The sequence below is a fragment of the Xiphias gladius genome, chromosome 8 (assembly GCF_016859285.1).
Source record: "Xiphias gladius isolate SHS-SW01 ecotype Sanya breed wild chromosome 8, ASM1685928v1, whole genome shotgun sequence".
NCBI classification, from domain to species: domain Eukaryota; kingdom Metazoa; phylum Chordata; class Actinopteri; order Istiophoriformes; family Xiphiidae; genus Xiphias; species Xiphias gladius.
Genome location: NC_053407.1, coordinates 15,022,705 through 15,042,685, shown reverse-complemented (window position 1 = coordinate 15,042,685; position 19,981 = coordinate 15,022,705). Strand labels below are relative to the sequence as shown.

General features: G+C 41.3%; 3 protein-coding genes across 3 annotated transcripts; 1 reads left to right on the top strand and 2 right to left on the bottom strand.

Moving 5' to 3' along the window:
- Positions 1-1,460: 1,460 nt before the first annotated feature.
- On the top strand, positions 1,461-6,012 carry LOC120792864 (proline-rich transmembrane protein 4). Its single transcript, XM_040132247.1, has 3 exons — positions 1,461-1,851; positions 2,059-2,283; positions 3,914-6,012. The coding sequence occupies exons 1-3, from the start codon at positions 1,461-1,463 to the stop codon at positions 6,010-6,012; spliced, it is 2,715 nt and encodes a 904-aa protein (XP_039988181.1).
- Positions 6,013-9,050: 3,038 nt separating this feature from the next.
- Positions 9,051-14,663, bottom strand: impdh1a (IMP (inosine 5'-monophosphate) dehydrogenase 1a). Its single transcript, XM_040133280.1, has 15 exons — positions 14,428-14,663; positions 13,583-13,681; positions 12,942-12,990; positions 12,199-12,300; positions 12,000-12,074; positions 11,641-11,847; positions 11,458-11,545; positions 11,145-11,344; positions 10,903-10,993; positions 10,693-10,788; positions 10,385-10,528; positions 9,992-10,133; positions 9,728-9,871; positions 9,518-9,601; positions 9,051-9,072 (listed from the first exon to the last, which is right to left on the bottom strand). Exons 1-15 carry the CDS (start codon positions 14,661-14,663, stop codon positions 9,051-9,053), a joined length of 1,779 nt encoding a protein of 592 aa, XP_039989214.1.
- Positions 14,664-16,242: 1,579 nt separating this feature from the next.
- Positions 16,243-19,603, bottom strand: LOC120792776 (receptor-interacting serine/threonine-protein kinase 3-like). Its single transcript, XM_040132106.1, has 12 exons — positions 19,487-19,603; positions 19,060-19,252; positions 18,577-18,919; positions 18,333-18,481; positions 18,188-18,237; positions 17,765-17,920; positions 17,459-17,541; positions 17,272-17,338; positions 17,095-17,162; positions 16,898-16,943; positions 16,485-16,727; positions 16,243-16,396 (listed from the first exon to the last, which is right to left on the bottom strand). The coding sequence occupies exons 2-12, from the start codon at positions 19,212-19,214 to the stop codon at positions 16,389-16,391; spliced, it is 1,368 nt and encodes a 455-aa protein (XP_039988040.1). The 5' UTR covers positions 19,215-19,252; positions 19,487-19,603; the 3' UTR covers positions 16,243-16,388.
- Between the last annotated feature and the right edge of the window lie 378 nt (positions 19,604-19,981).

Below are 19,981 nucleotides of genomic sequence, written 5' to 3'. Positions count from 1 at the left end.
CAGAGAAAGTATACAATGTGCGACTCTGCTTTAAACTCTCTGATTTGAACACTTCCAAAGGTATGTGGATCAGTGTCTATTTTAGAAGCATCCTTGGGAATTGAATTAGGCCACGAGGCTCCTAGATTTTCCCCCATCGTATAAAAAACAGCAACAAGCCTGATACCACTGGCAGGACAAAAATATAGAAAGTGAGTAACTTGGCATCATCAGACAGGGACCACTCATGGAAACAACTGTTTCCACAATAATTGACATGGCAACAAGGTCACAGTTTGGCAATGCTTTGCTAAAAAAGTGCATGCGCTAGGTTCAGAGGTGCTGTATGTACAGACACACAGAAGTAACCACTTTCTTGCATTGTGCATGTATGCTTCATCCACTGTGGTGACATGTTTCAAACAGAAATGCTGATGTGATGGCTACTTTGAAAACAGGAAGGGCACAGCATCAGTTGTAAATTACACTCAGTGGCATGTATTGATCTGTACCCTCGATTTGTTCAGTGCAGGGTACTGCCTGCCTGTTGGATGATGAGCCTGCCTTTGCCCCTATGACATATCTATGTATTTTCCTTTCCTTTCCTTTCTTCTCCTCCTTTGTCTTCTCTTCTCCTACTAAATATCACTTACTGTACATCATACACACCATTTGGATGTGCGTGAGTGTATGTGGGGAAGAGAGACAGTAGCATAGGTTCTTATGCAACTATCAAAGAGATGATACTCAGTGTGGTGTGGATGATGCCTCAGATTTAGGAGAATGGGGTCGTGCAAACAGTCAAACTCACAGTCAGATCAGTGCAGCGGCAGAGTGTGGGACAGCGGGGGTTGTCAAGAGGAGGTGGGGTCTGTCCCATGTGTCGACTGTCTGATGGAGAGAATAGGGGCACAGCACAGTGAGTATGAAAGGACACAGAGTGCTGCGCAGAGAGAGACTGCAGGCATGCAGCAGCACAGAGCGGCATTTATGTTTAAAGAGGCTGCAGCAGAGTGGGCCGTTGATGAGGTAAGAATGCTGAAACGAGACTGGCTACAAGAAAAGGAGCAGCTGTGTATTTAATGTCTCTTCATGTGCTGTTATTATGAGTATAGCTATATCACTCACACTAATGTTTGTACTATGTGTCTGTCACAGGACCTCATAGGGTAAAGGGTAGGAGGTGTTTTCATATACCTAAATGGAACACTTTTCATATACAGTATTTGCATTTTAGTACTCACCCCACATGCAGACACCAAAGCTATTAATTGCAGATATCCTAGCAATACACAGTATTTTTTTTTAGCATTTACACTGATTGTGTCTTGCATGTGATTCATCTCTCTTTTATCTCCAGGCCTGTCAAGCATGAAATCCTTGGAGACCTGAGTTTAGAAGATCTGTCAAACATGTGATTGGACAATAACCCCCAAAACCTACAGCATGTGACTTTGCAGTGGAGTTTATGGACCCTCACCATGCTCTCTCTGTGGAATCTGTATCTTCTCCTCCCCCTCTCCTTGCCTCTCTCACCTCATGTCATTGCCATAACTGGAGAAAATGTCAAGGAAACACAACAACTAGACACGGACAGAGCAGTGCAGCATCTCACACAGCCATCACAGAGACTTCATGGATCTGGTTTAGCAACGGTGGATCCCATGTTTGGACCTGAGAATGTTGACTTCCTTGGTCTACCTTTGAGTTGGGCCTTGTCGTCTTCTGAGGAATCGGATAGACAAGGTGTGATTGGTGAATACACTGATTTACAGGAGAGCACAGAGACACCTTTTTTGTATCCTAATGAGAATGGACTTGTCATATCCAGCCCCACAGAGAGTGCTACAGAAGATGCTACCTCTAAGGAGAGTACACAGCCAGTAAGGCCTTCATCAGGAGCAGTACCACCTCAGCCTACCACGGAACAGACATCAAGGTATCAACCAGCTGATACCAGCACTGGATCTATATTGCATTCTACACAGACTGGAGAGGATCAGCTAACTTTCCCGACCTCTCAGAATGAGACGACTGATAGCCGCTTACATTTTCTTCTGTCTGGCTCACTTCCATCAGACAGACCAGACCAGGACTCAACTTCACCGCTCTCTGGTGGACCTGGGTCCAGCCCTGAGCACACCACTCCACCCGTAACCACTGGCAGTTGGGGATGGACCATAGGCCCTTCACAGGAAAAGACACAGGAGGGGACAGTCCCAGTGAAAGAGATTGGAGATGGAGCTGTTGATATTACAGACCGTACTTTGCACAGAGGAGCTGTCAGCAAGGAGGTAGAAAAAGGTAAGAGTTCTAATGAAATTTAAAGCATATGGAGCATCCGTCATTTATTAAACCTGACACCAATCAAAGTTACCACTTGTCACTTCATGCCTATTGTGAATGGTAAAATTTATAGTGTTTTCCTCATTAAGTACCTAAAATAAAACACTCCATGTCAACATCCGATTGCAGTGTTTGTGATATGCATTCCACCGACAGACACAATTGTTTTACATTCACATCATGGTTTGGATCACGTCGCTCCCCAAGCTTTCACTCTCCTCAAGGATTTTTCCTTGTCTTCCCTATCTCTTCCCCTCTACCCTCTCTGCCTTGTCTTGCGCTTTCAATCCTTTTATAATAGATTCTCCCACTCAGTCCTCTGCTCTCTTGTTGATGTAGAAACATTTCATTCTCACTACAACCAGCTTCCATTACCCACATCCAAAGGTTATTGGATAATGTGGTGCACATCTGAACATGCAGTGTTTACTACACAAACACACAAACGATGGCACTCAGTTGTCAAAGTAAATTATCTGTTATGTCCACAAGCATAGGGGGGAGGAGGGCTTTGACAGAAATGTGTGAGAAATGACCCTTCCTCAATCTGCCTATGCATTTAATGCTAGACACAACTTTCAGCCTTACAACCAGTTTGTTAAGTAACTATTAAATTTTAACCAAATTTATTGGCACTTGTGTCACAGTAGGTTCTACGGGTGAAGATGTGATTTCTTTTTTTTTTAGGTTTTGAAGTGAACACAGAGAAAATCCCTTGTTTAGGGGTCTCTCACTGCTTGCTTGCTGCTTCTGCATTAACACTTTACAACTAATGGAGGACCAGAAATAGGACACGTTCCATTTATAACCAGTAGGTTCCCTCATTCGGATAGCTCCACACAGCTTACTCTTAACTTTATTTCACTTAGAGAACGAGATGCTTACATTATTTATTGGTGACACAGTCACAGTGAGATATGAAAGTTCATGAAAGGATGTAACATTAAAGATAGTTTAACACCTCTTCATCATGCTTTATAAGAGCCAGACAAAATGAGAGCAGCAATGAGGTCAATACTGGCTAATCAACACAAATCTCTCCCTCTATCGCTTACACGAACACACACACATACACTACTTGCTCATGCTCTCTCTGTGACCCAGTTAGAGATTCCCAGTTACCAGCCTGCTCTGTTTTATTATGGATTAACTTCACACACGGCAGATTCCACCATGTTCTCTTTTTGGACAATAAAGACTCTGAATATCATTTACTTTGGCCTGAATTCATGGTTAGATCTTTATGTTGGTTTAAAGAGTAAATTTATGTCATCATTCTTCAAACTGCTAATTAATAACTCTAGACCAAAAATATGATAACAAGAGTACAAAGCCACACTAGTAGGAAAATGAGGCTGTATTTTGGAACCAGCTAAATGCTAACATCAGCATGCTAACATGCTTGCAATGACAAGGCTAACATGCTGATGTTCTCCTGGTAATATTAAGCATATTCACCATCTTAGTTTAGTGTGTTAGCTCTATTTACCAGCTAAAAACTTTGAGCTATGTATGTATTTCAAATTTCTACCATTTAGTTATCTGTTTTACATTGGTAACGTGTTATTTTACTGTACTTGTTTAACAGATGACCTCGGGGACAATGGCCTTTCTGTCTCAAAGACCAGTGGCACACTCCTGTTTGATGGTAACATGAACGCATCTGCTACACCCTGCAAAACAACAAACCAGTCCTGGACTCCCACCTACCCAGACGATTTTACTCCCAGCGAGTCCCTGCATCCCCCTCTGGATCTCCACTCTGTCCTTTACGTCCCTCTGTATTCAGACTGGAACTCTGCCCTTGCCACATGGGGATTTGCGTGGGAAGCTCACATCTATGGCCTGGGGTCTGTCTTCACTGTGTTCGGATTTATCTCTGTGGTCTGCCTGTTAGGCCTTCCCCTGCGGTGTCCCCCAGGAAGCGCTTACTTCACTCTCCTGCACTTGTTCCTCCTAGCATTTGCAGGGATCCAAGCTTTCTGTTTACTCTATGATGCTTACAGCCACCAAGATCGCCTTCCTCCTCTGGGCTCTCTGCTGCTCTCTGAGTTGCCCTTTCCCTGTTTGATCTCAGCCTTTACCTTGGCCTTCCTCCTTCTTTCATTGCGCTCACGCATGCATCTTTCACTCCCACTTGCTATTTCCACCTCATTTTCAGCCTTGCCCAAACCTTGCCTGTTACTGTGTTTGTCCCTGGTGCATTTTGGAGTCTCTCTAGGGTGTGTTGGCATGCTCCAGCTCTTCCACAGCTTCCCCACCATGATATTGCTATTCCCTCAGGGCCTTTTCGTATGTCTCACCATCTTTCTCTCATGCTCCTACCTCATCTTCTACTGCTTAATACGAGTTGACACTAAACACATCTACAGGCTGAATGACAATGGAGAGAGTGGAGGATCTCCTGAAGTGATGCGACCTGCAAGTTGCCCGTTTGCCAAAGTTGAGGACTGGCGTAGAGCAGCAGGAGCTGGAGTAGGAGCTTCATTGTGTTTGTTGGGGTGTGGAGGCCTACAGCTTTATGGGATCCTGCATGCACTTGGTTTAGGTGGGGTGAATGGCTATGGGTTCCAGCCCTGGTCCTGGTGGGGCTACCAGGTAGGCTGCAGACTGTGTGAGGTTGGAGTGTGTCTAGGTTTGTCTCTCATTGGCACACACCCTCTATTCTGTCACAACAACTCTTCTATGAAGACGATAACTCACCCTCGGCCAGGATCTTGGTCCCGTCTCTCCTGCAGCCCCCCTTCACGAGGGCTCACCCTGCCCTCACATGGAGATGCAAATTCTCCTGTCCTCTCCTCACACGATTCATGGTCCCAAGGTAAGCAGGAAAAGCTGGTGGTCTGTGATGTCATCACTAAGGGAGAGTCAGAGGCTCTTCCTCTTTGCTCAATAATGGATCCTCCTGGAAATGGGCTAGATTGTCTCCCAAAATCCAGCCAAACACATACTACCATACTACCTCTATCTACACCCCCAAGCCCACCTCACAAGCCTAAAAATGCAGTTGAGCTATCGTCACTAGATAGCTTAGGTCTAGAGACTGACTCTACTGTGGACCTGCGGCCCCCATCACCAATAGACTTGTCCCGCAGCATTGACCAGGCTCTGTTCAGTGAGTCCCTATTCTCTCACAGTATCTTTGGTTTGCCAAGGATGTTCCATGCTTCTTCAAGCCATTCCTTGAGCTCTCCCAACCAAGGTGGATCAAAGCAAGGGCCCAGTTCTGTGGAAAAAGCCTTGTACCGAACCTCTTCCTGTGGAGACATGGATCAAGAGAAAACACTGCCTAGTTCAAGATCTTCCCAGCCACATGGCTCTTTGACATCTCACAACAAGACACCAGAGCAATGGGATTTGAAAGGGAGTGTTTCTGGCTCAACCCAGGGTCTGTGCAGCAATCCCAAGGAAACAGGAAAGCTGCGCTCACATTCCTGGGCCAACAGAGGACAAAGCTTTGCTCAGCACAGCCTTCCACGAGCAATTCCCCACCTGTCTTACCACAGGCGTTACCGAACTCTGAGCTTAGCCTCCAAGGACAGCCAGGGTTCTGGCCGATTGGCAGCGACTAAACACCTGAGTGAAAGCAAACAGCTGGAATGGGATCTGGCTGTACAGGCAGAGTTTGTCAATGTGTGCAGACAAATTGATGCTCTGAGTGTTTGCAGTGACACCATTGAATTGTAGGAAATTGTAAAAGCCCAGCTGTGATTGGAATGTACATGACATTGTACTGAAATAGCAGACTCTGATTGTGATTGATTTAAATTATACATCATAAAAGTTCTACAGATTAAATAATTACATGAACTAATGGAAGGATAATGGACTTTCTTGATATAATATGTAGACCCAACTTATTTTCTATTAATACTGTACAGTTGATATAAATATATATATATATATATATATATATATATAGAGAGAGAGAGAGAGAGAGAGAGAAAGAAAGAGAGAGAGATATAGATGTGTATATACATATACACATAAACACTCACACACACACACATATGCACACACACACACACACACATATATCTATATATACTGTACACTGTTTTCAGCAGCTTTCTCTATTCTTTTTCCTGTAATGTTTTTAAAATATTGTGCCAATATTCTCATTTAAATCTGTGCTCATTACACTTAGACATTCATGAATGTTAAGGATCAAATATCTGTTGCTAAAAAGTGCAAATGCTATCAAGATGTTAACTTAAGCAGGAGTTGTAATAATCGTATCAATGTTGAGCTTTTTGACATTGAAGCTATCCTGCAAAAAGAAACTCCAAGAGTCTATAAAAGGAATATAAATGAATAATTAGCCTGAGTGGACAAACAATATGGACTCAGAAAATGTTTAACACTTCTGATGTACTGCTGTGTTTTCAACAATGGAAAAAGTGAGACATGCTCATTACCATATAATATGATAATCCCCTTTGACCCCCTCCCATGTGTGATAGTATCGCCGCAGACACGATTTCATCTATATTGGTAAATAATAAGAAGAAATATTAAAATCTCAGTGTCAGAGGGAGCTAAAAGTTACAATTTGTAACAGTGAAGAATCATATTTTGCCAACATGTGATTAGTACCTTGATGGCCATTAAGTATAAGTAAATTTATACTTCATCATAGAAATAGACACTTTGGCATGTACTACTTTTGTCATAGGATTATTTTAATTTCATTGTGGTGTAATAAACATGGAAGTTCAAGGAAAAGCCATATATAGACAGGATGAGTTTGTATTGTTTGCTTAGCCGACCATTTGAGGGGTATTTTTGAAATTTTTGCCATATTAAATTTACTGTATTTTTACTATATTGTCCTCTAGTGGTAATGAGAAAAATCAGCTACTGAGGAGTTGAGAAGATCAGCAACACGTTTTGCTTCCTACAATTCTGTTACAACAAAAAATTCTGGAGATATGACAAAAATGTTAAAACAATATCAAAATGCCCTTGTCAAAATAATCTTTATTTATGCAACATTCTTTATAGTAAATATCATTCTGAAGCCTGAGTGTGGATGATAGAGGAAGACAAATATATTTTCTGTATATTCTGTAATGCTCACGTAGAAATTATTAAGAAACTGTCAAATAATTTTGTCAACCAGTACAGTAGCTTATTTATTGTTTGCAAGTTATTGCAAAATTCAAATCCAGTGTTTATCATAGAGCGATATATATAATACAATAGATGTCGAGTACCTTCCAGAAAAAGAAGAAATCATGTTTTGAAACTGAGAAAATCTTTTTCTCTGTAATTCTACAAAGAAATAAATCCAACCTGCGCAACTGGTTTGTTACTACCCTACTATACTGACTCCACAGCCCTATTTCATCGGCTCACCATTTAATTTTTTAAATACTGAGCCGGAAAAAGAGACATTACTATCTGTATTATGTACAGTCATTAGCCACATAGCTAAGGATATGTTTTGCAAAATGGAATTATGGAAGATCACATGTCAAGATACAGACTCATTTGTATTATATCTCCAATGGATACAGTGTATGTATTGTATATAAAAATCGGGATAATGTATAGAATTATAATCAGATAATTGAAATGTAAAGCATGGATACTCTCCTGTCATGTCACTCAGTTTGTTATCCAGTGTTTTCTACTCGAAATAAGAGTAGAGGAAAATCCAGAGTGAGATTACATGTGGTTGCTCTTTTAAGGCGCTCCCTGTTACAAATGTCTATAGGTGAATAATGGCTGAAGCCGAGCTTCCCTTCTGCAACAGTGCAGGGCATTACATGCAGGGAGATCAGAGCAGAGCACCTATCATGTAAAAGCCAAATCAATTCAGAGACAGAAATGACACTGAATTTGTTTCAGCAAAAACTACCCAGTGCAGTGAGAAGATAGTGAAAACACAACTGTCCTGTGTGTAATATATGTTTACTTCTGACACAGTAAGCTTTATACACAAGGTCGCAGGCTAGAATCTTTACATATAATTCAAGATGATTTTACACTTCTGGAGTCTACTTTCAACATCAGCAGAGAACTGTCTTAAAACTGTTTAACTTTTATGTTTTTTTTTCTCTTTTGATAAAATAAAATGTTTGAAACGTTTAAAACATTTGAAACATTATGTCTTTGACATAATGTTGCAAATGTTTATTTCTTTTTTTTTCTGTAAATAAAACATGTGACTGCATGATTTCTTGCAAAAAATTAATTATCTTGTATGATATATTAAATGAGCATGGAAATATAGGGCTGCAACTCTGCCAGCTTTATTGTATATGCTTTTGTATCAGGGTGCAATTCAGAGGCCAACAGGGAGGTGGGCCCCTCATTAGGTCAGCACAATAAGTTTATCCTAAAGTAGTTAAATACATGCATTTGCTTGTTGAACGGGATCAGCAAAGTAGTTAATTACATTAGCCATTAGCCTACATTAGCAGGAGAAAGACAGACAAAGAGTTCATGTGCCGTCGCGTCCGTTAGTGGGCGTGACTCTTTGGTTCTCCTTCGAACTTCCGACTCAGATTAAAGTGTGTTGTTTTGTATATCCTAAAGGGATGGGACAAACAAGAAGAATAGAGGAGGACACAAAAAAGTAGTTTCAGATTTTAGAGTGTGGATGTTGTACGGCAACAGCTTATTGTTTGTGGTCTGATCACATGCGCCCGGTGCATCTGCTCATAGCTGCTGGGGTCGGGACGTTAGGTCCCGATCGAGTGTTTCCTCTTCCTCCAGCCTCAGTAAAGCCGCTTCTCATAACTACATTTGGAATAGAAAAAAGTAAAGTCTTAGTATTTTCTGTTATGTGATAACATGCACCACCACAAAAACAGTCCTGAATGGAGATGAATGAAATAAAGAAGAAGATGGAGGTGTGACAGCCGCATGGTTGTACTTACATGGCACAAAAGAATATCTAATATGAGAGCATGGGTAAGGAAAGAGGAAGAGAGAAGACAATTTGATGCTGCTAACCTCATGTAAATTACATTGCATTTGACACTAAAGGTTTTCTGACAAAGGGACTGAATACAAGTGAAGCTAAGACAACAAGAGGAAACAGATGATGACAGACTTCATCAAACCATCACTGCCACAAAAATATTTAGGCAGTAGAAATAAGGAACACAAAAAAGAAACACATGGAGTAAGAAGGAGTTGTAGAGGAGGAGGAAAGGTCACCAGGGTCAGAGGCCGGACTTACGAGTGGAGGCCATGAACTCCTCCCTCCATTTGAGCAGACATGGTTCTCTTCTCAAACTTTAGCTCTCCAGAGTACATCATTGACCTGAGATAAAGACACACAGCTCATAATAGCCAAAAGCCCTTACACAAAATGAACTTACAATAAACATTGTATACACACACACACACACACACACACACACACAAACGCACGCAATATCACACCTACCGTAAAATGGACAAACTCTTGGCTCCTATGTCCTGACAGCCGTGTTGGATACCAGCAATAAGGTAAGGAACAAACTTATGGATAGAGCCTTTATCTTGTACTGAGCCTGAGACACCTTGAGCCACCTTCACCTTATCTCCCTCACTGGACACACACACAGAACCATGCACACAGAGTAAGAGATAAATGTGTCACAATGACATCCTCAGACTGTATATTTCTCCAGAAGAAGTGTTTATACAGCAAGGGCATCTGTAACATTACCTGAAGTAGCGTTTCTGACTATTATTTTTCTCCATGGCATCCAGGGAGCCCATTCCTCGGTACTTCTTCAGACGCACACCGTCTGAAAAGAAATACTCCCCTGGAGCTTCTGTGGTTGCTGCGAGCAATGACCCCATCATCACTGAAGGCAGAAATATGATGGGACAAAAAAAATGGTATGAAGTGATGCTGGCTGCAAAGGACAAGAGGCAAGGGCAAGAAAGACTACAACAAATAAGCGCACACTTTACAAAATGACTAGAAAAAGCCAATCGACAGCCATGTGATCCTCCGGACCCCTGCCTAATATGTCATTGCAAGGAAGTGTCTGCTGAATGTTCCAAATGTATATCATGAAAACGTAAGAATCTTGAAAATATTGCATTTTTCTACCTGTAGACGCTCCCAGGGCCAGCGCCTTCACCACATGTCCAACAGTCTGAATGCCTCCATCAGCGATTACTGGCACTCCAAAACGTCGGGCATACTCTGCGACCTTGTACACTGATGTTCCTTGGGGACGTCCACATGCCATCACTGAGGAAGAGGAGTAAAAAAATATGCGTTAGCCACAATATATACCCAATATTGCATGTTCCATAGTTTAGTTGTATAGGGTATAAACGTGTTTGCTTTCTTTCTTTTTCCTTTCACTTGTTATGATCTTAGAATTTGCAAAAATACTGCGCTCTATATCATACCTTCCTGGGTGATACAGATGGAGCCGCAACCCATGCCCACCCTCAGGGCATCCACACCCGCATCTATGAGGTTTTTAGCCTGAGCAGCTGTCACCACTAGAGAGAGACAGAGGCACAGAAAATAATTGAATGAGGAAGAGATCGTTAGTTAGAGGGAGTTTTGACTCCACCAATGCAGAAGAAAGATCTGAGAAAAGACAATGAGCTCACCATTTCCTCCAACCACCTGAAGTTCAGGATATTTCTGTTTGATGTAGTTTATCATGTTGATTTGATACACTGAGTTTCCTTGGGAGGAGTCCTGTAGTTAAAATAGTTGAAATACTTTCAATGAGAGATGAAGCACCTATCAAACTTATTACACATTTTAAGTTAATTTAAAACAATAAAAAGGAATATCAATCAAAATATAATCATAAATTAAACCAAAATTAAATCAAACTAAAACCTACCAGGACTACCACATCCACCCCAGCCTGCATTAGGAGGTCCAGTCTGTATTTGTCATCCTCCCTGGTACCGATGGCAGCCCCACACAGCAGCTGCTTGCGGGAGTCCTTGGAAGCCAAGGGATAATCTCTGTTCTTCTTCAAGTCAGTTCTAGCAATGATGGCAACCAGCTCGTCACTGTCATTCACTATGGGGAGCTTACCTAAAACAGTCAGAGTGTAAAAGGAGCTCAGGAAGAAAGAAAAAAGTATGTACGTGAGTCCGAGTGTTGATTAATTTGGTTCTGCAGTAGTGTTACTTCACTGACAGTTTCACCTTTTTTGCTACGTTGCAGTATATCATTAGCCTCTTTTAGTGTGACTCCAGCTGGTGCGACGACTAAATCCTCCCTTTTTGTCATTGCCTAAATCACAAGGAGATTAAAATGATTAAAGCAGTGAAAAATAGATCGCTATATAACTGCATGTGCTATGTTCTCCTTCTCAGTTATGCGCCCACCTCTTCCAGGGGTCTGTCATGGTCCTTCTCAGACAGAAAGTCTATGTCTCTGGAGGTGACAATGCCAACCAGCTTGCTACCCATCTTGCCCGTTTCTGTCACAGGGATCCCAGAGAAACCGTTGCGTACCTTGGCCTCAAACACATCCCCCACTGTGTGTCGGGGACTCATCACCACTGGATCTGTAATAAAGCCCTGCTCAAATTTCTGGCAAGAACAAAAACATGAGTGATGAGTGGTTAGGAGACTTCAGTGTTTTGAAACTAGCATTCTTAAAGATGGCTGTTTTTGGTTCTACAGTGTCACAGATATCTCTGTCTACTGTAAGTTCATGGTTTTGTTGACTTGGACAGTCTTACCTTGACTTTGCGCACCTCATTGGCCTGGAACTCAGCAGTACAGTTATGATGAATTATTCCAATCCCACCCATAAGCTGAAACCAGCCAATCAGAGAGAGTGGAGCAAAAAAAAACAAAAAAACAAAAAAAAAAACATATTGATGGCATTCCAAGGTACTAAGCTAAGTGAACAATTAGGTATTATTAGGTATTACTCACTGCCATGGCAATGGCCATGGATGACTCTGTGACTGTATCCATGGGAGATGAAATAAGAGGTGTCTTCAGGGTTATCTTCCTTGTCAGTGCAGAAGTTAGATCCTAAAAGTGTGGTGCATTTGGAAACAGAAACATTATCTTATGATCTACAGCCCTACAATGTTGCACCTGCAGCAAAATAGCCACACAAAGTTTATGCAATGAGCTTAAAAGCCAGTTTGGACACTTTAGAGGCTGACTCGCTGAATTCACCCAGTGTTAGATGACGCAGGTGTGTGTCTGTTTTGAACTGCTTTCCTGCAATAACCCATGTGACCAAGGCATGAAATTAATTTGATGTCCCAGCAGAGTGTGCAAAGACGAAAACAAAGGGAGTCAAAAAAACAACCCAGTGCTCGCACACCCTTAACTCTCAGACACAGCAAAGAGTTAGGGATTAATTACAAGGATTAAAGCAAAGCCTCGCTGTGCTTGTGAATTATTGTGAGGAATATAAAACATCAGCAAACACTGGTATGGCAAGAACATATTTGCAGCCCAAAGGAATCACATGCCAGTCAGAAACAGTAGAAATACATTACACGCAGAAAGCGAACTTCAACCCCCTTGCCAAATCTAATGGTTTATGTATGTCTAAAGAAATTATGCTTTGTGCTATCATATATGAACAAAACAACCAACAATATACTGTGTATTAGGGAACAGCATATGTGGCCTGTGAGGTGCTGGACAATGATACTCACCACTTCATCAGAGGTAAAATCTATAAAGCCAGGGAGGATCAAAAAGTCACTGAGAGGGGAGAGAGAAAACAGACACACGTGGTCATGTGTATTACATAAATTAAATTAATCATCAATGTTACAAGTGACAATAACTATCATAAACAAGGATCACATAGCTTTCGTAGTGTGTGTGAGCTGTATCCATTCCCACAAAGGAGCAGTTTTTTAAACTTAACTAATAGTGAGCAGACATAATCTGTCAGCCTTTCAACCCACTGAAATTTTCTGCATTTATCCTCTGCACACTGATAAACCCTGCATATAGCCTCCATTAAGGAAACTACACTCATCACCCATTAACACACACACACACACACACACACACACACACACACAGGCACAGCTTTTAATGTCTGTGACACCACTCAGAGTCATCCTTGAAAGTCGTATTACCCATTATAATCCTCCATTTAAAACCCAAGCAGATGTGTCATCACTGATATTACTAAACATTTAATGGAAGACATTGCATAATTCTCTGTTTCTGTATGTGCACATGTATGTGTGCCATTTGTGCATGATCGGCATCAGTTTCTCATAGTAGTATCTTAAAATGAGTCAGTGAAATGTATGTGTGTGTTTTTATCAACATTTCTCACTTGTATGTGAGTCCATCGCCGATAGCAAAAAGTTGTTGTGCTGTTAACCCATCCTCAGGAACATAACCTGTGCCTCCACTGATCAAGTAGTCTGCCATGCTGAAAAATTTAAAACACACAAATGCACATATAGAATTTGCTCAGTGCCAGGTCTGAATATTTTATAAGTGTGTAAAGATATAACAATGAATAGATGACACTTGTATTTCCATCATGCCTTAACATCACAGCTTCCTACAGTTAATACTTGATTCCTAGTGACATTAACTGTAGCAATTACAGATTTTGAATATTTTAATGGACATTTTATTGACTATTTTAACACAATCTTCAATCTATTACTTCCTGTGATTGCAAAATGAGTGTATACATCACGGTCAAATCTATTGTCACTGAAAAAATAACATGTTTGTTTAGCCAGCCATTTATTTCCTGATAGATTTATCCCTTGTGCACAACATGCATGTGGTTTTGCTCGTCTTTCTCTTGACCTCTGTTTCTTAAACACATGCTTTAGCCAGATCCTATTACAAACGTTGGAGTTGAGACAGGAAATGCTCACAAAAAGAATCCGTCCTTGTCAATGGAAACTCCTTCTATACACCGATGACGACAGTACAGTCGATAAGAGGATTTGGTTGGTTGCCCAAGTAGCTGATAAATGGCCTTGTAAAAACGCACAGCCAATGCTACTAGAAAGTGAAAACATCTCAGTTGTTGCTGAAGATACAATGTGTACGATTTTTAAGGCTTCACACATTCACTTCTGCAAATTAGAAAAGGTCTGCAGTGATGTTAAGGTCATGACCTTACAGGCTATGCAGAGTGGTGAGTGTGAGACTGACCTTTCTGGCTCATATCCAGCTTGGATTCGTGTAGCGCTGTATCGCTGGGCCGCAGTCTCATGCCCATGACCATGTGGTGTTGGGTGGGTGTACGCCCCGAAGGGATGAGGTTGTTCCCCATCTCTGTTTGAGATGCATGGCCGTGCTGGTTCCATGTCCCCTACAATTCTCCGGTAATCAATCTGGTAATTGTCCCTCTCCCCGTCTCCAAACCGGTCATAACCATGACCATCCATCTCTAGGAAATCCAGGGCTACGACCTCCACAGAGCCTTACCACCTCACACACATACACACTCTTCAAGCACTTCTGACTTGTATCATACACATTAACAAAATCCCACTCCAAGTAAACAGTGGCCCCAGCAGCTCCCAGTAGACACACACCAACACACTTAGATTTCTGTTCAATTATAAGCACTTGTAAACACCCAATGCTTTGAGTGCATGTTCACACAAACGCCTTTCAGACACACCTGACATAGGAGGAAGCTGTCGTGCCATCTGTTTTGTTGCTGGCACAGCAGTTAAACCAAAATGGCCAAAAAACGCAGGATTTCACAAATTCAGGTTCGCAGCCGTATGCTTGCAGGTGAAAATCACCTGTATGAAACAGATCAAAATTTCTCAGTTTTTTCAAAAATCTCAAAAAAGACAGAAGCAGCGGCAACAAAAGTCTCCTGAAACACTGTTGTTTGCCCAGGGTAGAGTTGGTATTCCAGCTTTTCAGGACTCAACCTTGGAGGCCGTCAAGGAGGCCAGGGTGGTAGAGTTTTAAGCCAACCTGTTGATGAAGTCAACTATCTACTATATCCCCTGTATGTTCCCAAGCTGGAAGCATGAGCAGCCACTGGGGAGGAGGGTCTGGTCTTGCTTAGTTGGCAGAGATACGTGCCTCTGGAGGCCCAGAATGCAGTGCTGCTTGGTTATCCCTAAGGCTGGGATCTTCTCTCCACTCCGTTCTCCTGGTGCCTGCTGAGCTTAACTCTGTTTCTGACAGTAGCAGACGTCACTCTCCCACAAAGAGGATTGGGAGCATTAATACAGGACGGGGTGGGGTGAGATGGGTGTGTATGGTGGAGTGAGGCAGTGGCACTGGGGAAGAGAGGGATGGGTCAAGATGACACTTAAACACACGTTCCCTTCAGAGGATTTCCATGATGTGAAGGTGTGTGTGTTTTTTGCAGAGCTCAAGAAGACAGAGCTGTGAATGAAACAAAGGTCAAATCCCAGAATACTGTTACGTGGTAAGTTTTGCTCTTTTGAGACAGACAGAGAGAGACACACACACACAAGTGTCTCTGTGTGTGTGAAGAAAGGCAAAACCTTTAAAGGCACTATGTTGAGTGGATTCTCTAAAGTTCTCTCCCGAGGCACTTGCGCATTGTTGGTTATATCTAAACATTAGATTTTACCCAAAGTATTTTGTCTCCAAAAGAACATTTTTTGGACTATTATTCAATTTGAGAGAAGTGAACAACAAACCTGTTCATTAAACTGAGTTAGGAGAATAACTTTGTTGCCTAGGTTGCCCTCGACACCATCATCTGCAGGTGACTGACTGACTGCTTGTGACAGTTACTGAGGGATTGAACCAGAAAAGCCTCTTACCCAGTCTGTCTCTCTCTCTCTCCCACCCACTGAAAGAAGCAAGCCCCCTTTATAATATCAACAATGGAAAACATGTTTGTCGCTAATAATTAAGCCACAGGCTCTGCACAACAGGCCATGTTACTTTCTGAACTAACAAAAAGAAGAGAAGGGAGGAAACAAAATTTTCTTTCTTTATGAAAAAATTATGTTTATTTTAAGAAATTATAGTATGTAAAATGTTACCAAAAAACATATGGAAAAATGAATGAAATCTATACATTTTTTGTATAAGATGAACACGTAGAAGGAGAGGCAGGGAAAGTCTCTGACACGTGGATAAAATGCAGGAAGGCCACACTTGCTTCAGAATTACCCACCTGAGAGTAGAGAAAGTGATATTTAAAACTTGAATAACTTGTAAGAGATTAAACCATTTTTGAATGCTTTAAGAAGTGCAAATCGTACCGAGCCTCTCCACTAGTTTGGGTTGATGTGTTTTGAGGACATCATAGAAGACAGCTTTGGCAGTGACCCCTCCTGAACGAAATGTCCTACGAAAAAGCACTCTCATTTTCTCCTGGCTTGTCTGTTTAGCTTCAATCACTGAGTAGGTTTCACTGTGGACCATGTCTCCAAGATCGTCTACTATTGCCATTACCTCGGACACATCTTGAATTAACACTGCTCTGTTGTCATCAACGAACTTTGCTGTTTGAAAATGAAGAAGAATGAAAGCATGTATGTAAGTAGCATGATTAAATTATAAATGTGTCCTTTCATAAATGCCAATGTCATGCACATTTGATTTTTTTAACACACAGAAAAGAACCTTAATTTATTTTCATGCCACATTTCATGCATTACTTCAATATACGCACCTTTATCTGTGTCACTCATTGTTTTAATAGAAACACTGACTGACTCCTGTCGGCAAAAGTAGGAAGGTAATTTAGTCTGTCCTGTGTAATTATACCAATGAACTAACACATGCATTGTATGCATTGATAGTAGTTAAAGGAAAATAAAAGCATTTAAACATTCCTGCGAGGCAATGATCAAAGTGCGTCTGGCATACCTGTGTTGGTGACCTTTCCATGTTTTGTAATATGACATGATCCACAGTATCATGTGACTTTGACTGTTCTGAAAAATGAAGAGAAAGAAACGTGTGTGATATTTTAATTATAGAAAGTAAAGAATTCCTTTATCAGATTAAACTCACCTGACCCAAAGACAATATTTAACAATCTACCTGGTGTCTGAGGGGAAGAACTGAACGGCATACTTGTGTTTGAGTGTTGATAATTGGTTGGTGACTCCTAAAACAGGGAGGAAAATAATATATATGGAGAGAAGAAATGAACCGTTTCCCATAAATTATAATTCATGATTAATCAGCACTATATTTGATTATCTGAAAGGAAATTTATAAGTTGTACCAGTCTTCTCAAGACTTGATGGACTGCAGCATGAATTCCATTCTTGTGCTCTGAGAAAACATTCTCAGTGACTTTAAGGCACTCTGAAACATAAACCGAGTTTCATTTTAGAAGACACAGCGTGTGTAAATTAACATGTGCATGAATGACCAGTGGCCTCACAAATAATGCAGGTGTAAATGTCAAGGTCATCGACAAAAGGCCTTCAAGCCCAGTTGATTCAAGAATATAGCTTAGAGTAGCAGATGTTCTAATATGGTGACAATGAGCATGTATAGCACATATGATACCATAACAAATACACACCTTTAAAGGTGGGCCTCTTGGAGGGATTCTTGTCCCAGCACATCTTCATGAGGTCAACCAGCTCTTTTAACCCTTCCGCCTTGCTCTGGTTAATTTCCTCGCAGCAAGGTCTTTGCCCTTCAGGAATCTTCAGCGCCACAAGACTCCAGTTAGCCACTGTGGTCCAGGTGATGTAATGAAGTCACGCATCAAAACATGATGAACACACACAACTGAGTGTGTGGACATTTGTGTGAAATGAACATACGCTGTGCTTATTTTAGTTGTAAAGTGATCAATTAAGAAGGAAACAGTGATTACCAAACAAACGAGAGAAAAAGGTGGCAGGATGTCATTTCGCTGAGTAAAAGATCAGAACATTAAATTGAAAAAAACAAACAATGAGGAGGAAAAGGGTAAGACAATAAAACTAATTATACGTACATGGATAGGGCTCCTTCCCAGTAACAATAGACCAGAGAAGGATACCATAGCTGATCAACAGAGAGAAAGAATTGTAGTAACTTGTTCAAACAGTTAGCTTTGTACTGTATAGTATTCCTATTTAAAGTATTCATTTAATTTTTACCTGTATCTGTCAAAAGCACGGACGGGTTCATATGATGCTTCAAAAGCCTCAGGAGGCATGTACTTGTATGTGCCTCCCACCTCTCCTGTCGTTTCTCTCTTGCTGTTAGAAGCACTGGTGGAAACCCTGGACAGACCAAAGTCTGCTAGCTACTGAGCAAGAGGGGGCACATAACATCAAACACACAATTAAATAAGCTGTATAATTAATATAAACTCAAGAGTTGAGGTTGATGGCACTCTACCTTGGCATTAAGGTCATCATTCAGCAGCACATTACTTGGCTTCAGGTCGTGGTGCATAAGGTTCCTTGAATGGAGGAAGTTCATGCCTAGAGCCACTTGATGGGCAAAGCGGAAGGCCAGGGGCCACGGCGGAGGGCCAGACAGTTTAGTCAGCAGGGCCTGAACCGATCCTCTGCCCATGAACTCCATGACTATTCCCTTTTGCATGGAGAGTCCTCCGAATGGCAGAATTCCCTCACAAATTCCATAAACCCTCAGCACAAACTCACAGGAAGCCTTATCCATATGATTAACTTCTTCATACAGTGCTTTCTCCTTGGGCATGAGGGTACTAGAATGATACCTTATTGGGGAGGATTAGAGAAGAAAAAAATAAGAGAGAGAGTTGCTTGAACTACTATTTAACATGTATTGTATGGATGTGCTTGAATTAATCATTTAAAGTAAGTCCTCCAGGAAATTTCCAGATATTTATAAATTTACCCAACATCATCACGAAGTAGCTTAACGGCCACATCAAACCCCCAGTCCTTGTGCCTGGCTTTGTAGACATGACCAAATCCCCCAGAGCCAATTGGCTCCCATTTCTCCAGGCTTTCACAGCCAACTTGCTCAGTCGTGTGGCTCAGCAGCGCCATCTCCTGCTTAAACGGCTACCTCAGATCTACTAAAATTACTGAAAAAAAATTCAAAAAAAGGAATGAAACATAAATAAAGTAATTTGGTGGCTATTTGTATATTTGTTTTTATACACTACATTGTAATTACTGCTTGTACTCTGTTCTTGCTTTTACGATGACATGAGAGCAGCAGGAAGCTTTGCTTATGAAGATACTTATGCACATTTTCCATCAACATTTCTCTTGTGCCTTGTTCTCATTATATGACTAAAAATCTGGCTTGTACTCACCATATATCTCTTCATCTGTTGTCCACATAAAGATTCAAAAGTAAGGAGTTTAGCATACCAAAGCTGAACAAGAAAAAGACGATAGCAGGTTTAGTTTCCTGTCCTCACTCCCTGAGCAGCCTGATGCAGTTCTTGAGGGGTGGAGTTTAAACTTAGGAACTTGATCCGGGCACGTTCTCTGCAGACAGAGTATGAACTGTGGGTATTGAAAACAGTGTCAGTTACACTTCCTGTCTTGTCTCACACATCCACTTGATTGTTATCTAAGTGAGCCTTAATACAGCTGAAGGATAAACATGTGACCTCTTATTAAGCCAACAAATCAAAGTATTTCTAAAGATCTTGTTAGTTATTCTGAGTTCTACGCTCTGAAGAGTAGCTGCCCTTTGCTTTTGTTAAACAACTGTTTTAGTGAGACATTTAACAAATAACCCACTCGCACAGGATTAAATACACGTAATGAAACTAGTTACAACATATTAGCCTGCAAGCTCT

Coding starts and splice junctions, on each gene's coding strand:
- impdh1a (XM_040133280.1), bottom strand. CDS start 14,663: ATGGATGGTCATGGTTATGACCGGTTTGGAGACGGGGAGAGGGACAAT. Junction 12,991..13,582: donor GGCGATGGACTCACATACAA/GTGAGAAATGTT, acceptor CTCCCCTCTCAG/TGACTTTTTGATCCTCCCTG. Junction 9,872..9,991: donor AGTCAGAAACGCTACTTCAG/GTAATGTTACAG, acceptor GTGTGTGTCCAG/TGAGGGAGATAAGGTGAAGG.
- LOC120792776 (XM_040132106.1), bottom strand. CDS start 19,214: ATGGCGCTGCTGAGCCACACGACTGAGCAAGTTGGCTGTGAAAGCCTG. Junction 18,920..19,059: donor CTACTTCGTGATGATGTTGG/GTAAATTTATAA, acceptor CTCCCCAATAAG/GTATCATTCTAGTACCCTCA. Junction 17,339..17,458: donor ATCAAGTCTTGAGAAGACTG/GTACAACTTATA, acceptor TCCCTGTTTTAG/GAGTCACCAACCAATTATCA.
- LOC120792864 (XM_040132247.1), top strand. CDS start 1,461: ATGCTCTCTCTGTGGAATCTGTATCTTCTCCTCCCCCTCTCCTTGCCT. Junction 1,852..2,058: donor AGATGCTACCTCTAAGGAGA/GTACACAGCCAG, acceptor CACTTCCATCAG/ACAGACCAGACCAGGACTCA. Junction 2,284..3,913: donor CAGCAAGGAGGTAGAAAAAG/GTAAGAGTTCTA, acceptor CTTGTTTAACAG/ATGACCTCGGGGACAATGGC.